The sequence below is a fragment of the Nicotiana sylvestris genome, chromosome 2 (assembly GCF_000393655.2).
Source record: "Nicotiana sylvestris chromosome 2, ASM39365v2, whole genome shotgun sequence".
Classification (NCBI taxonomy): domain Eukaryota; kingdom Viridiplantae; phylum Streptophyta; class Magnoliopsida; order Solanales; family Solanaceae; genus Nicotiana; species Nicotiana sylvestris.
This window is the reverse complement of record NC_091058.1, coordinates 123,453,276-123,469,307: the sequence shown is the minus strand read 5'-3', so window position 1 is coordinate 123,469,307 and position 16,032 is coordinate 123,453,276. Positions and strand designations below refer to the sequence as shown.

General features: G+C 36.1%; 1 protein-coding gene across 1 annotated transcript; it reads left to right on the top strand.

The window, feature by feature from the left end:
* Positions 1-9,777: 9,777 nt before the first annotated feature.
* On the top strand, positions 9,778-14,386 carry LOC104210628 (high affinity nitrate transporter 2.7). The gene is made up of 2 exons (XM_009759581.2): positions 9,778-10,928; positions 13,930-14,386. Exons 1-2 carry the CDS (start codon positions 9,778-9,780, stop codon positions 14,168-14,170), a joined length of 1,392 nt encoding a protein of 463 aa, XP_009757883.1. The 3' UTR covers positions 14,171-14,386.
* The last annotated feature ends 1,646 nt before the right edge of the window (positions 14,387-16,032 follow it).

Below are 16,032 nucleotides of genomic sequence, written 5' to 3'. Positions count from 1 at the left end.
ATGGGTTGAGGCAAGAGTGCCCTAACCCTCGCCCTACCAAAGATAATAACAAAGAAGGCTATAGTCAAACGAAGGAGAACTGTAGAGCCCTTCGAGTCTAGTTCTTATGTCTAGTCTAGGGAAGCAACGGAGGACAACTCGGTTCAAGAGCAGTCGGTTGTCTAATCAAAGCCACCAGAATGGTATCAACTCAGGGATGAGTGGTCTACATCCAAGAGCACTTCCGGGGGTTTGAAAAATTCTAGCCAGGCTTCCGAGCCCTCCCTATACCTTTGCTTGAGGCACCGTAATCCACTATTGATGACATCCACAATGATAGTCGTGGGGGAGACGCAACAGCTGCCGACATTGAAAGGTTAACGAGGAAAAAAGTATGGGAGTACCGAATTTTCAGCTTAGCAACCTTCTCCAGCTTCTGAGAGTGGTGGCCAGTGAGGTCGCTCACTCTTAAGCGTCAGTTCAATTTGAAACACTTGGAAAAGTACAACCCTACAGTCTTGAGATAGTTCAGATAGCGAAAAGGGGTGGATGTGATTCACCCAGAGCATGGTGGATGCAAAGGAGTATATTATTTGGGAATTGTACGCCAATGTGGCGCACATCAAGAAGGGGATAAAGGTTACAAAAGTGAGAAACATCAAGATACGATTTGACCAGCATACCTTGAACACATACTGAGGGTTTTATGATGTAGAGCCCACACAGTACTTGGAGAAGTGTGCACTCAAGGAGACATCCCGTCCTTGGTTAGCAGAGATACTAGCAGCTTTTGGGCTACCACCACCATGGATCACATCAGGGGTTCCTATTCAGCAAAACACCCTGAACTTTGAGGCGAAGGGGTGGTAGACATTTGTCTATAGTAGACTAGACCCGTGCTAGAATGAGACATATCTTCCAATCTCGCTGGCAGTTCTAGTCGCTTCTATCATGGCCGGGTACCTGATCAATGTGGGTGTCGTAATGTCCGCAATATTTTTGTGATCGCGAGAAAAGGTGACTCGTCTTCCCCGTATCCCAACACTTTTACTGAATATCTCATGGATGTGGAGGTCGAGCCAAAGGATTATGATATGAAGGTGCAGGCGAAGAAGTCGTTCTCATGGTACTCTTTGATGGATACTTCGAACCCAAAAGAAAAAGGTTCAGCTGACTACCACTACAGGCCAGTCTGACGAGCCAGATGTGGTAGTTGCGGAGATAGTTGAGGTCCATCTACTTCAGTCGAGCCTTTCGCTAGCACCATAGCGATGCCTCCACCACCATCTTTAGTTCCCACTGCTATTCCTACCACAGGTTCCACCTCGGCTTTGAAGCTGGTGCTTATGCCTAGTGCTCCACTTTCTGCGCTACGAGTCTCCCAGACACTGGCGAGCCTCAACAACTATATGCAGATAGTCACTACAAAATTGTCTAATATATGCAGTATCATGAACACTCTGGTACAGCATGGGGCAGTGACTGAGAAGCTGGGAAAGGAAGTAAAGAAAATGATAAAGTCATAGGCTTCCATGAAGTCAGTTTACAAGCTCCAGAGAGAGGTGTCCAAGATTTCAACAGTTGGAGATCTTCCATTTGAGATGCTAATTGATCTAGATCTTATAGCACCAGTAGCACTAGCAGCTCTAGTGGCACCAGTTGGACAGTCTGAGGAGCCACACTTGGATGCCGACATTGCTGAGGCGGTGCGTCATATGTTCACCAAACCATCCACCCCAAAGTCGAGAATGATGAGATTCAGCTAGAGGAGACTAAGGGCAGTGACGTTGTTGTGGATACAGATATGTCCAAGGAGCCATAAGGAGCCTTCTTTACTATTCCCCTTCCTCTACTCTTACTTTGAAAGCATTGAGTACAATGCTTATTTTTATTTGGGGGTGGAGTTTATTTGATCTTATTTTGATTCTGAGACATTTGGCATGTACTTAACTTGACAGTATTTTCTTCTTTTCTTTCTTATTATGTATATATTCTCTCATTTCTCTCATGATGTATATATTCTCTATCTTCTCTCATTATGTATATTCGTTCTACTTTCAATAGTTTTTGTTTTGTAGCTTCTTTATGGGTTTTTTCTTATTAGTTAGTGTTTAATTTAGTAGCTTCTTTTTATATTTTAGTAGAAAATAAGTCTTTGGTTTTCTTAATGTCACGGTTCTTTCCAAAGGTAGCTTTGTGTGTGAACCAGGTGACTCGTCCCAATGATGGATGGCGTGACAACCTTCTTAAAGGAATAGTCCGTTTTGTGTTTAGGTGATAATAGTAGTAATAATGAATAAAAAGACCTGATTAAGTCAAACTCAAAGAGTCAAACATGCTTCATTTGGCATCAAAACATTTAACTACGAGGTTATGGTTAGAGACAAGGATTTTTAAAAGAAAATAGCTCTAGTTAGTGACTTTATGACTCTTGTGGTTACTTTGATACCATCGAGTGGTCTAATTGGATCATAGTGATCTTCAATCTTGAATGTGGTCATTATGGGCCCTCGACTCTATCCTCTTTAACAATCTAGTTGCGTGAGAGATGAGATGCTTTGTGGCTAGTCCGAGTACTTGTGCGGAAGGTCTAGAACATGCCCCAAATGTGTTTACAGGCGAAATCATAAGTTTTGCTTGGCTTGAGAAGTGATTATAGAATTTCTTTGACCAGTTTGAGTTTTCTATTGCCTACCAATGATGTCATCTATATTCAACCCCTTCGAGCCTTTAGCCTTTCTCATTTGAAAACCATGTTACAAGCCTTTATCCGTTCTATAGCGACCTACTCTTAACACCCGAGCTTTCCTTAACACTCAGATGAAACAATTGGCTAAAAATGTAAGTTTGGGGGAGAGACAAGGAAATTGAAAAAGGTATCAAGGCACAAAAAAAGAGAAAAGAAATGACGAGAAGGAAAGGCAAAGAAAAGAAGAGAACAAAAGAGAAGTGCAAAAAGTGAATAACTGAAAGATTTGAAGGGATTCAAAGAAAGGCAATGATCCCAAACATGGAAAAATATGAATGTAATGATCCAGAAAGAGTGATGTTAAGTCTCTCTAGTCCCCCAAGAAAAAAAAAGTGCCTCAAGGAATCGGCAAAGTGTGAGCCAAGAAATGAAAGATGGAGTGCTTAAGGAAGGTATAACCACTTATCCATATTATATCAATTCCTAATCCAAAAGACTTCATTACATCCCGAAGAATTCCTACTTGATTTTGAGCTGAGTGGGCTACATTATTGGTAATTTATATGAAGGTCAAGTTTATGCTACCGGAAGCCATACTTGTGACATTCTATTGAGAGAGAGGAGTGAACCTTTCGTAAATTTTTGAATTGAGTGCTAAATTCTTAAGTGAGCTTCGCAAATGGAGAGTAGAGGAGGAGGAGTTTGGGATCCACCATGACCTACAAGATAGAGCGAAAGACCTTGATGAGTAAAGTCAACCTTTGATGCTCGAATGTCACATTAGAGCTATATGTGCATAAATATTTAACGTATTTCCTTGTCAATAATGCATGAGTGGTGTGGGTAATTGTTGGTCCTAAATGAGGTGTGCATGACTCACCCGATTCTAGCTGTAATGTCCCTTAACTTTTGGAGGTGAGAACTATTTTATTTGCTTGAGGACAAGTAAAGACTTAAGTTTTGGGGGAGTTGATTAGTGTAGATTTTGACTATTAATTGGGCCTTTTAGCTTTTGTTTTAGTCTAAAAGTATTGAATTGTGTTCCTGAAACTGATGAAATGTGTTAAATTGTAGGAATGTTGGAAGTTTGGACTCCCGAAATGAAATTCGACTCAAAAAAGAGTAATTTACACACAAGGCAATAAAAGACACAAAAGCTACAAAGTCTAGAGCACAGAATTCCATCTGCGGCCACAGATGATGAAGGGAAGCCTAGCAGACTTTTGAGCATATTGCGGATCGCACATGAATTGTGCGGCCGTAAAAGATGACTTTAGGGTCAACTCAGAGAGTGTGTAAAACTCCAAGTCCAGAGCTTCCTCAAGATTACGGACCGTACAAGAATTGTGCGGCCGCAGAAGTATTGGTGCGAACCGCAAAAGACCAAGTTGCAGCCGCGGTGATAAATCTAAGAATTTCAGAAATGATGCCTCGTGGCCGCAGTCAAGAATTGTGCGGCCGCAGAACCCCAACTCCTGCAAGATGAAGAATTTTGCAGACTGCACATGGAACTGTGCGGCCGCAAAACCTCCCGAGGGGCATTTTTGTCTGAAATTGCAGCTTAGTATAAATAGAAAAGTTTCACGGTATTAGGTCAAGTTTTGAATATTAAAAGTGTTGTAGCCGTTTTTCTTTGCTTCTTAAGGCAACTTTAGCTTATTTTGGTTATTTAACATTGGATTTATATCTGTTAATCTTTCAATATGAGTTTTATTATCTTTTCTTCTTTATTTTCTTCTACGCCCACTATGTAAACTTAATGAGTGACTAATTTTATGCTTGTTTATGAATGGGTGTTTATTAGTTAGCTTAGTTCATGCTTCATTTGTAGAATTAATGATTGCAAATATTAATTCATGCCTATTTGACTTGGTCTCTTCTTGAGCAAGAGAGACCTAGTCTAGGTTAACTTAGCTAATAAGGAATCGGGTCAATTGAGAGGTTGATTAACTAAATTAAAGGGTTCAACCTAGAGATAGTAACAACCCAACTTGAAATCTTATCAACGGTTTTGGTAGATACCCATTTGGTCTTGAGAAATCCAAATTGGGCAAAACCACTCTCTGATCGAGGGGTATTAAGTGGGAAACATAGTGTTGTGATCTATAATACACCCAGTCAAGAAAATAAGCATAAAAATTCTTTATCCCATTAAGAAAACACCTAGGTCATGGACACAGCCCTAGACCTTTTATATCTTTGAAAAACATTCAAAAATAATCATCTCTAGCTTTATACCTTTAGATTTGCAATCATTAGTTAATTTTAGAAGTAAAAACAAAACCCTATTTATGGAAGTTCAATCTAGATACTTCACGTACTCACTCCGAATATATACTACTAACTCCCATCTTAGTTCCCTGTGGATTGGGTTCTGAATACTTGTTGGGTTTTATTATTGCAAACGACCATGTCATACCTTGTTAGAGGTGTGCACTTGGACGTGATCAGAGGTCTTCTTGAGCTTGGAATGTTGTTCAGTAAAAAAGGATTCCAGTCTATCCTTATCTTTCTCAACTTGACTAGAATAATCTTTTTAAATTGCTAACTCAACGGAGACCATCCTCAGTTGTTGTTCCAAAGCTCCTTTCTCCTCTGCAAGAACGTCCTTCTCCAACTGAAGGCCCTTCAAATTGTTCTTTTTAGTTGTCAGCCTCAGTGCGCATTTCAATTAATTGTTGGTCAACCTGTGAGACCCTTTTCATAAGCTCTTTACCAATCAAATTAATCTACAAAAAGGCAAAAGAAGAGGAGTTACGAATGAGGAAACGGAAGGAAAGAAATATGAGTAAAGTTTTACCTTAAGAGAAGAATGAACAATGTCATTCATTAAAGTCAAAGAACTATGACCCTCCAACTTCTTCTTTTCTACGATTCCAAACAACAGTTGCAGCCATACATTGGCTTGTGTAGATTTTTCTTAACAAATTTCCACCCTCGGGGACTTCAATTATAACTTGTTTCATATCCCGCTTGCTGCTAGAAGTCTCAGCTTCTACATGAGGAGCGGCGGGGGCAACCATTGGGGCAACACTAGGCAAAGACACATGGGGGTTAACAGTAGGTAACAATGAAAGTGAAGCAAGTGGCAGCTCTTCGAAAATAGGCCGGAGTCCTTCTTCACCCTTAAAGCGATGGGCGAATAACCTTTTAATAGGACTTTGGGGGGTTGACTAAATTACTAGTGTCTTCATTAGAAATTTCTAATGGAACATTCTCTGGCTCATCAATAAGACTAAAGAGAATTTAACTTGACGGGGGATCATGAGAGATAGCGGTTTTATGATCTGAAGCCATGGGTCTTCTGACACCCGGTTTTCTCACCAAAGAACCTTCTTCGGCATCCTCTTCATCATCAGACTCACATACTTCAGTAGTTTTTCTCTTTGAGGAAGAAACACTCAAAATCCTTTCTTGTGCAGAATTCGCAGCAAGCCTGATTGAAGGGAACAGATGCGGGACTGATGCCACGAATGGAAAACCATAATAAGAAAGGGTGATGAAAATGTTATACATGAACAAGTAAAGAAGGAGAGGAACCACGAGAATAAAAAGTACCGTGAGTTTTCACTTTCCAACCAAATTTCTGTGAAAGAAATTTCCAAGATCTTTTGTCCATGGGAGCAACAGTCAACATTTTTTCTACCCAAGCACGGAAGTCGGGAATTTCTTCGAAGACTTCCATGGTTGCTTGAAAATTGAATATACGATTATGTAAAGGAACTGAAGACAATCTTACGTGCAAAGTTCTATTTTTCTAGAAAAGGCATGTTTCCTTCACCCACTAATCTACTAGTGGGGCAGCAACAAATCGGGCGTACCAGCCACGGTCACGATCATTCTCGGGACTGACTAAAACCTTTTTACTTCTAGATACAAGAGAAAAGACACCTTCACGAAATAGCTTAGGAAAGTAAAGATGAAATACGTGACGGAAAGTAAAAAGAGCGAAAACCAAATCCAACAAATAACGAAGGCATGCCACTGCCCTCCATATAATGATACCCATTTTGGCCAAGGTAAAAATTAAAATAGCGACATAATTCAATGATCACTAGGTCAATACGAGGTTTAAACACTAAAGTGAAAGGGTAGGTATAAACGAAAGTGAAGCCAGCGTGGTAAGAAGTGATTCTTTGGTTGGCACCAGGAATTAAAACTTGAAAATCTGGTTTCCAATGACATTTATGTCGAACTAAAGAAAGAAAACCAGGAGTGAATAGACTTGGGTAGTGTTCAGCTGGGTTAAGTGAAACTATAGAAGAAACTTGATTTTTCATGGCTTCACGGTCTGACACAAAAGAAAACTCTTAAGGAACAATCTCAAAAACTGTAGGCTCACGCATGGGTTCATTTTGATCTCTACTCTTAGAAGAAGATCTAGGGGTTAAAGAAGCTTTAGACCTAGAAGGAGATAGCTTGACAGAACTACTTTGAGGAGTAGAACTACGAGTAGATGATGAACAAAAATAGTGGAGTCTACCACCTCTCCTACTCCTAGTAGAGGCAGTAGAAGGAGAAAGTTCATCGAACAGCGGAGTCTACCACCTCTCCTACTCCTAGTAGGGGCAGTAGAAGGAGCAAGTTCATCGACGATCACGACCTTACGAGGATCTGGTGTTGAAGAAGACAAATTAAAAAAGAAACAACAATGGAAAGATAGAGGAGTATGCTACAAGGTTAAGGAGATGAATGGAAAGATAGAGGAGTATGCTACAAGGTTAAGGAGATGAATGCAAAGAAGAAGGAAAAGGATTTCAGAAAATCAAGCATGATGAAGTATTTATAAGAAGAAGCAACTGTCATCCAGGTCGGTCATTATGAACTATCATAATAGAACCGTCACTTCGTGACTGGTGCAGATGCAAAAAAAAACCTTAAAAAGCACTGAGAAACTGCATAACCAATCAGGGTAAGCCACGTGGATTGGCATTAAACAGATGTGACATATGTCATATCAATTATGAAGAAGGCATTATGATACTTGAGAAACGACGGCAATGAATTTCCGCCATAAATACTTACCACTTCCCGAATATTTTGTTGAGAATATTCAAAAAGTGGGAGGAGGGGGGTTATCTGTATTAGTGGAAAAAGACATGACACGTGGACCATCAATAAGGTGACATGTGGCATTGAGTTAAAGAATTCAAGAAGGCATGGGAGAAATACTCTCGGGATTTCTTTAGGAAAGAAACCGACTTTGACAGCTGGAAAGAAGAAAAATAGGGGTGGAATGTATTAAGACCATTAAAGAAGGAAGGTGCACGAATCTATCTTAAATAAGGAAAGGAAATCGACACACAATCGTGGTTACGAGAAATCCTCAGTCATAAACGTTTTCTTTACGATTATATATAGAAACGGGTAATTAAGGCAATTTATGTTATTAATCAGTCGGAATTAAGTATGGAACCCGTTATAATTGTATGCTCATATATAAGGACTTAGTCCTTATTTGTAATGACAACGAATTATTATTGAAAATATATGCAATCATTCTTTACTTTATTCAAAAAGTTCTAACCGCAATCTTGGGAGCAATTGTCAGTCTATTTCGTGTTTTCATTCCTTATTAATTATTTTCATTCTTTGCTTTATTATTCAAATTACTAGGAAAGTGAAGTAAATCTTGGTTATCAGTAACCCGATTTCTTCTTGATATTAACTTTGACCGAGAAATCTATTTTCGGGTTAAACGGGTATGATTTAAAATAAATAGCTAAATGCATTCTCGTTGTGTCATGTTAATTACTTTATAAGTTAAACCTGTATACGGGTGAAATCGGGGCTAACATACACCTCGATTTTTCGGCGGATTAAACGAAGTAAGAGTATGAATATAGGAGTGCTCGCCATCTGACCTAATAAGACGATGCATCCCGGGCTCGAGATGAGTTCTGAGACTTCGGGAAGCGCAACGAACGGTTGAAGGCGACAGATAGAGGGTCGTGATATTCGGAACCCACTGGATATCACGGTGCAGATCTGCTCGATGGCGGTTGTGGATCAATAATTAATGAGAGAGGAGGATTTTTACCCTTTCTAGACTTGTACGAAACTCTCCTACTATATAAAGGGAAGTTTTTTCTTTGGTAGGACATATTGTAACACGTGAACCAATGCAATAAAAATTCATCTTTCTGCTTTCTAGCTATTGCAAAGTTTTTATTTTATTGCCGCTCTTCATACACAATTGGCTTCGAACTGAGGATCAGATCGAGGACCAAACTACTGTCCAGCCTAAATACGAGTCAGACCGTAACATCACAATTGGTTTGATTATTCATTTTATCTTTAACTCTTTTATCTAACATTTTTGATTATTTGTGTTAAATCAATCCATGTCTCCTTAAAATCGCGTATAAATTTAATTGTTAGGGTAAACAAGACTATTCACATAACTCAGCATAATAATGTTTTGATTCGAATCGCATTAGTAACCACTAAAACTTACGTGCTCGAACAACCGGAAAAGAAAAATGTGAAGCTGCAAGTTATAAGAGCACGTGTTAAGCGCTTAAAACAAATTAAATAAAAATATTATCTCCTTCAACAGTTTAAGTTCTTATAAACTATTCACATAAATTAACAAACTCAGAATTTAAAATTTATGAATTTTAAATTTGTTAACAAACTCATAGCTCCTCTTAATATTAAGTTCGTATTTAAGTATTTATATATATTTAATTAAATTTTTTAATATAAATATAAAGTCTAAGCAAAAGCTACTAAGTTCGTTCTAGCTCCGGCCTAACTAAGAATCTATAGTCCCCATATAAAGTGATAAGTTCAAACAAATTATATTAATTCAAATATGCGACTATTAGAAGTCTTGGACTAATTAATAGTACAAAAAGAAGAAGACAAGTTTAACTCCTCCATGTAACCTTAATAAACATGTTTTGTCAAATGCAAGAAAAGAGAATTCACAATACACTTGCTAGTAATTGCTTGGAACCTCTGTTTTCCCAACAAATATGTACTCCTATGTCGTATGACTGAAGCGTTAATTTTCCAATCCGCCCACGTTGCCCCTCACTATTAGTACTCCCTAGCTCAAGTGCTCCAACTTGTCAGGATATTAATTCCTTATTCACTCTATAGTCATGGAACAAAAACAATCAAACTCCGAAATTGATCAGTCCCCTAATTTTTCTATAGCTGTAGATTATGATCAGAAAGCCACTGAATTCCGTCCATTTTCATTATCTTCACCTCACATGCGAGCTTTTCACCTTGCATGGCTCTCTCTATTTTCTTGTTTCTTCTCCACTTTTGCTATCCCCCCACTTCTTGAAGTCATTCGTAAAGACCTTAATCTCACTGAAACTGACATTGGAAGAGCTGGAATTGCTTCTTTCGTTGGTTCCATTTTCTCTCGCCTAGCGATGGGCCCCGCATGTGACGTGTTCGGTCCACGTGTTGCCTCTGCCACGCTGTCTCTCCTCACTGCCCCAGTAGTTCTCTCAACTTGTCTCATATCCTCCCCACAAGGCTTCATCTTGGTTCGGTTTTTAATCGGTTTTTGCTTGGCTAATTTCGTGGCTAGCCAATTTTGGATGAGTTGTATGTTCTCTGGATGTGTTGTTGGGCTTGCAAATGGATTTGCTGCTGGTTGGGCCAATGTTGGGTCTGGTCTGACCCAATTAGCCATGCCACTCGTATATTCACTCTTCACAAGCTGCTTAAATATACCTTCATTTATTTCGTGGCGTATTGCATTTATTTTCCCAGCAATATTTCAAGCCGTGACAGCAATTATGGTCCTAGTGTACGGCCAAGACTTGCCTGACGGTAACTACAAGCGCAAGAAAATAACAGGCCACAAGCCTAGTGAAAATATTTTGAGCATAGTTTTAAATGGGCTAAAGAATTACAGGGGATGGATATTGGGTATAACATATGGATTTTGCTTTGGAGTTGAATTAACTACAGATAATATAATAGCGGAGTATTATTACGAGAGGTTTCATGTAAATATTGATGTAGCAGGGGGGATCGCGGCGAGTTTTGGTGTAGCGAATTGTATGTCGAGGCCAGTGGGTGGAATTATATCTGATAAGATGGGGAAGAGATTTGGGATGAGAGGGAGGTTATGGAGTTTGTGGGTGGTGCAAACGGTGGCTGGATTGCTGTGTATACTGCTTGGGCGAGTCAATACAGTTGGGGTCTCTGTTTTGGTAATGGCTTGTTTTTCTCTCTTTGTTCAAGCTGCTTCGGGCCTCACATTTGGTATTGTGCCTTTTGTCTCCAAAAGGTAAATCTACAAATTTCCTCATTTTAATAACTAATACTGACGTTCAATATTTGTGAATGCTCAACTCATTATTTACAAATAATTACATCACTCGTGATATCATAATGTACAAGTTAAACTAATTTATCTTTTCTTTTTTTTTTTGGTGCAAAGTTAAACTAGTTTCTTAGTTAAACTCTCTATTAATTGATGGTGTCAAGTTTTTTTTCTTTTTGGAATACGGAAGTATTTTTCAACAAAAGGATGGTAAACTCTTTATTAGTTAGCCTTAATTGATATAAATGGGGGAATTTTTCTTCTCTTCCTCTTTCAACCGCAAAAATACTGATTATCCGAATTCCGATTAGGACACGAGAAGGTCTCTACCTCAATGATATAGAGTAAAGTAACCCCCTTGAATGTTCACCCGCAGAATTAATAAATAGCAGTCCACTTAATTACTTAAACTAAAAATAGTCGACGAATATATATAATATATAATCTATGTATACCGATTAAAAGAAATAAAAAATAACACCTGCCGGCTATTTGGGTAAAAATCCTTAAATTTATAGGGAGGAAGAAAATCCACCATTTAATTTAAAATATAAATAAATATATTTCGCAGAAGCTAAGAAAGGTAGAAAAGTTTTATTCTGTATTTCATACAATTTACATTAGTTGCATGAGGTTCTTTTTTCTCTTATAAATTTGTGGACCCAATCCACATAAATTTGGTCCACAAAAATCTAGATTCACAAAACTGGGACAAAAAAGTTACTCAAGACCCAAAATAAAATTTTCAAAAAAAGGTGCGTCTCCTCGATCCCTGACTTATCAGGACTGTTGAGTGCACGGTAGGGCCAAGAATCTGTCATTTTTCCTCTTTAGGACAGTTCAACAATTCCGAGGACTGCTGCCAAAAGACTGGAAAGGGCAGGTACAGACAGAGGCTAGCAAATGTACCCAACGCAAGTCGATCTTAAAAGCATGAGTACGAAATGATATTTTGGACTCAAAATATCTTTATATAGTTAAAAATAAAAAAATTATATTTTTAACTATAACGAAATATTATGCCGCGTTTTAGTTTAACGGAAAATTTATCGTTAAAAGAAAATATAATATAATACTATATTTTAATTAATAAATTATTTTTTAATGTAAAATGCATTAAAACGTTATATTATGATGCGTTTTACCTTAAAGCATTTATGAATGTTGTCAGGTATAAACACCACCTTCTTTTTCAGCTTAGGTTTTACAAGATTGAGTTTGTGTATTTTTATTAAACTCAAAAGTTTCTTTTGATAAAAGGTGTGTTAATTACTTAAATAGTCATCTAACAAGATATAAGAACAAAACAATAAAAATATTGTCTTATTTTTTGTAACAATATAATCAATAATATGATACCTATTATTTTAGAAAATAACTCTAGCGTGAGACTATCTAATTATGCTTTGTTTGATAGTATTGTGCATTTTTAGTGGGTGTTTAGACATAAGAATTGTAAAATTCGAAAAAAGATAAAACGAAATTCATGTGAAAATGATATTTAAAAATTAGAGTTGTGTTTGGACATGAATTAATTTTGGGTTTTTTTGAACTTTTGTGAGTGATTTGAGTAAAAAAATTGAAAAATAGCTTTTTTGCAACTTTTCAAATTTTCGAAAAATTTCAAAATTCATCTTCAAATGAAAATAAGATTTTTATAGATAAATATTGATTTCGAAAAAAAGTGAAAATTTTTCTAGAAATTATTGATTTGAATAAAACGCTGTAGCTTTCTAGAATTTTAATTTACGGAACACTTCGAATTAAATAATGATATGATTTCTCCTGTAATTGCTAACTTTTAAGGACCATTTGAACTTGCTCGCTAGTTACAAGTCATTAATCACTTAAAAATAATATTGTGGATATTACAATTATAAATCATTACTATTTTTCATAGGTAAGCATGATGATTTTTTCGAAATTTTTTTCACTTTTTTTTCGAAATCAGTATTTGGCCATAAATTTTTCAATTTTCACTTGAGGATGAATTTTGGAATTGTTCAAAAATTTGAAAAACTCCAAAAAGTTATTCTTCAAAATTCACTTAGATCACTCACAAAATTTTCAAAATAACCCAAAAAATTATACTCATATTCAAACACAACTCTAATTTTTAAATACTATTTTAACTTAAAAAAAATTAGACTTTTTTTTTTGGAATTTTACAATTCTTATATCCAAACACCCACAAGTAATAGTAATACCAAAATAAATTAGGGTAAGGAAGTAGTATTCAATTTCCATGTATTTTTAATATTAAATATTTTGGTTAATCAGTATTTTTTTTACCGTTAAAACTCCTTTGTGTTTAAGAAAGTTGTGCACCAAATTCTAGCGGAAAATAAACGTTGTGGGACCATGTATAAAAAGTTGAAATTAAGAGCAACAGAAAATAGCTTGGTGCAAATGCAGACAAAGCTAAAAGATGCACAGTCTCTGTTTTATAAGGTTGGAATTAGTAAAACGTTCTATTATAATACGTTTTACATTAAAAATAATTTATTAATTAAAACGCAGTATTATACTACGTTTTTCTTTAACGGCTAACTTTTCGTTAAACTAAAACGCAGTATAATATTGTGTTTTAGTTAGAAATATAACCTTTTTTTTAACTGTATAAAGGTATTTTGAGTCCAAAATACCATTATTTAGGTTTCGGATACTTAAAAGCATAGTCATACTATAGGAGTCACAATAGGACACGTAGACTAAACGTGGAGTAAGAAACTATGCTCATAATACTCACATTTATTTTCGAGATTAATTTTAGAGGTGGTAAAATCAACATAATTTTAGTAATTTGTCTAGTCCATCCAAGTTTGAGTGGGTGGATTATGACTTAGTTTATTGACTTGTGTTGATTCAGTTCTTTAAGGCCAAACTTTGAGCAGATTGAGTTACCATTGCGTTAATTACAGTATTTGATACGTGTTTACGGGTCCAATTTGATATGATATTTCAGGTCATTAGGAGTAATATCAGGCATGACAGGAAGTGGTGGGACTTTAGGAGCAGTCATAACACAATTTCTGCTATTTTCAGGTTCCTCCAAATTCTCAACCCAAACGAGCATATCTATTATGGGCCTACTGATGCTTGTCTTCACTCTGCCAATTACCCTTATCTACTTCCCCAAGTGGGGCGGAATGTTTTGTGGTTCTTCAATAGACGAAGATGATGAAAACTACCACCTACTTGATTAAGTCTTTGTGATTGCTTTTAAATGTTCAGGACTCGTGTAGGATCCAAATATCAAATTGAGTGCTAAAATATGTATCTATGGAAATTAAGTTAGCTAGGATTTAAATAGCAATCCTAATATATTAGTATTATTTTTGTAATTATGTGTAGTTATTGGTAATACTGGTGTATTGGATTGTTTCTAGTAATACAATTAAAGTGCCTTTCCAGAGCAAAAACCCATGAAGAGGTTATCTAATTTCTGATGGATTTATAGGCTCAAACACCTGTTTGCCTTTTCTTGCCATATTACTCGACACAGACACAAAAAGAAGGGATATTTTGCTGCCTTCAATTAATACAATTAGACGATTTTAGTCTTTCTGTTAACAAATCTTTGACAGCGCGCAAAGGGAATACCAGCACACGTCTATCAATGAAGGTTAAATATGTTTAAGTAGGATATTGCTATTACTTTTCCTCCTATTTAATTGATGCAGTTTGATTGGGCATGGTATTTAAGCGAGAAAAAAAAACTGTTAAATTTATAATCTGAAACTAAGTCATAAGATAACAACGCATCACATAAATGGGACAGGAAGAGTAATAATTAAGGGACCAAAATTGAAATTTTCCCTATAATTCTAAAACAAGCTCAAACTAATATGATTAGCAGCAAACAGCAGCTTAAATTCTCCAAATTCTTGCACTTGAGCAAAGATGATGCCTTTGCCACGCATATTCCGTAACTTCAAGCTTTATTTGCACTTCAAATACGCTATGGCACGAATATCATGGAATTAAACCCTGAACTTGTGGTTGAATGGTTTTCGGCTAATGAGAAATATTTTAGGTGATAGATGACTCAAATATGTCAAGTTTCCACATCTTGAATTAGACCTTGTTATATGCACACTAAATTGTGACATCAATTACAACTATAATAGAGTAGACAGAGCAGATATATATATATATATATATATATATATATATATATATATATATATGCGAGAGGCGAGAGCATATGCTTGAGTGCAGATGAAGAAATTTGTATGTAATGTGAGTATGTGACGGATAGAATGGGCCTTAACAGTGATGCACAGAGGGCTGCTTTGGTATGACAACCCATAAAAGAGAATTAGCAATATTTTAGTTTTATATTTGGTTTGGCAAAGGTAATCCCCAAAAATTGGCATTATATAGCCAAATCCTAAATAACCGTATTTCTTCTCCAATTTTTCTTTTTAACTCTTTTTTTTTTTTGTTCTTCTTCAATCTAGATTTGAAAGGGCATGTGTTCTTTGATAATGTTTGGGAAGTTGTAATGGTTGAATACATTTTTGTATGAAGTTAAGATGTTTTCATCACGATGGCTATTCTGTAAAAAGGTTTGCTTTTTATCTAGTTTTCTTCTTGTCTTCATCCGATTGTTGGTTTGTTCAATTTGATTTGTATCTCTTTGGCAGAATCCAATTTTCTTCTTCTTCTTCTTCCCTATTCTTTTTTTAGTTGTTAAAAGGAAAATAGGTGTGTTTGAGGTGGTGTATATCTATGTATATCATTATGTGTACTCGTGTGTATATCATATTGTATATCATGATATACATTGTTAAATAAGGATAAAAGGTTAATATGGAATCAAATCTTCCTAACTAATTTTAAGAGAGTGAATTTCATTCTGAATAAACTTTACTACGATTTTTTTTATTGATCAAAGAAGGAAAATAAATTTTTGATATGACAGGTTTAGAGCTAGTATTAAAATATAAAAATAATAAATATAATTAATAGGAGCAAATAAGATTTTTTATATACAAAGAAAGAAAATAAAATTTTAATATACATTTTGATATACATTCGATGTATTACCGCGATATACAAATAA

Coding starts and splice junctions, on each gene's coding strand:
- LOC104210628 (XM_009759581.2), top strand. CDS start 9,778: ATGGAACAAAAACAATCAAACTCCGAAATTGATCAGTCCCCTAATTTT. Junction 10,929..13,929: donor GTGCCTTTTGTCTCCAAAAG/GTAAATCTACAA, acceptor ATGATATTTCAG/GTCATTAGGAGTAATATCAG.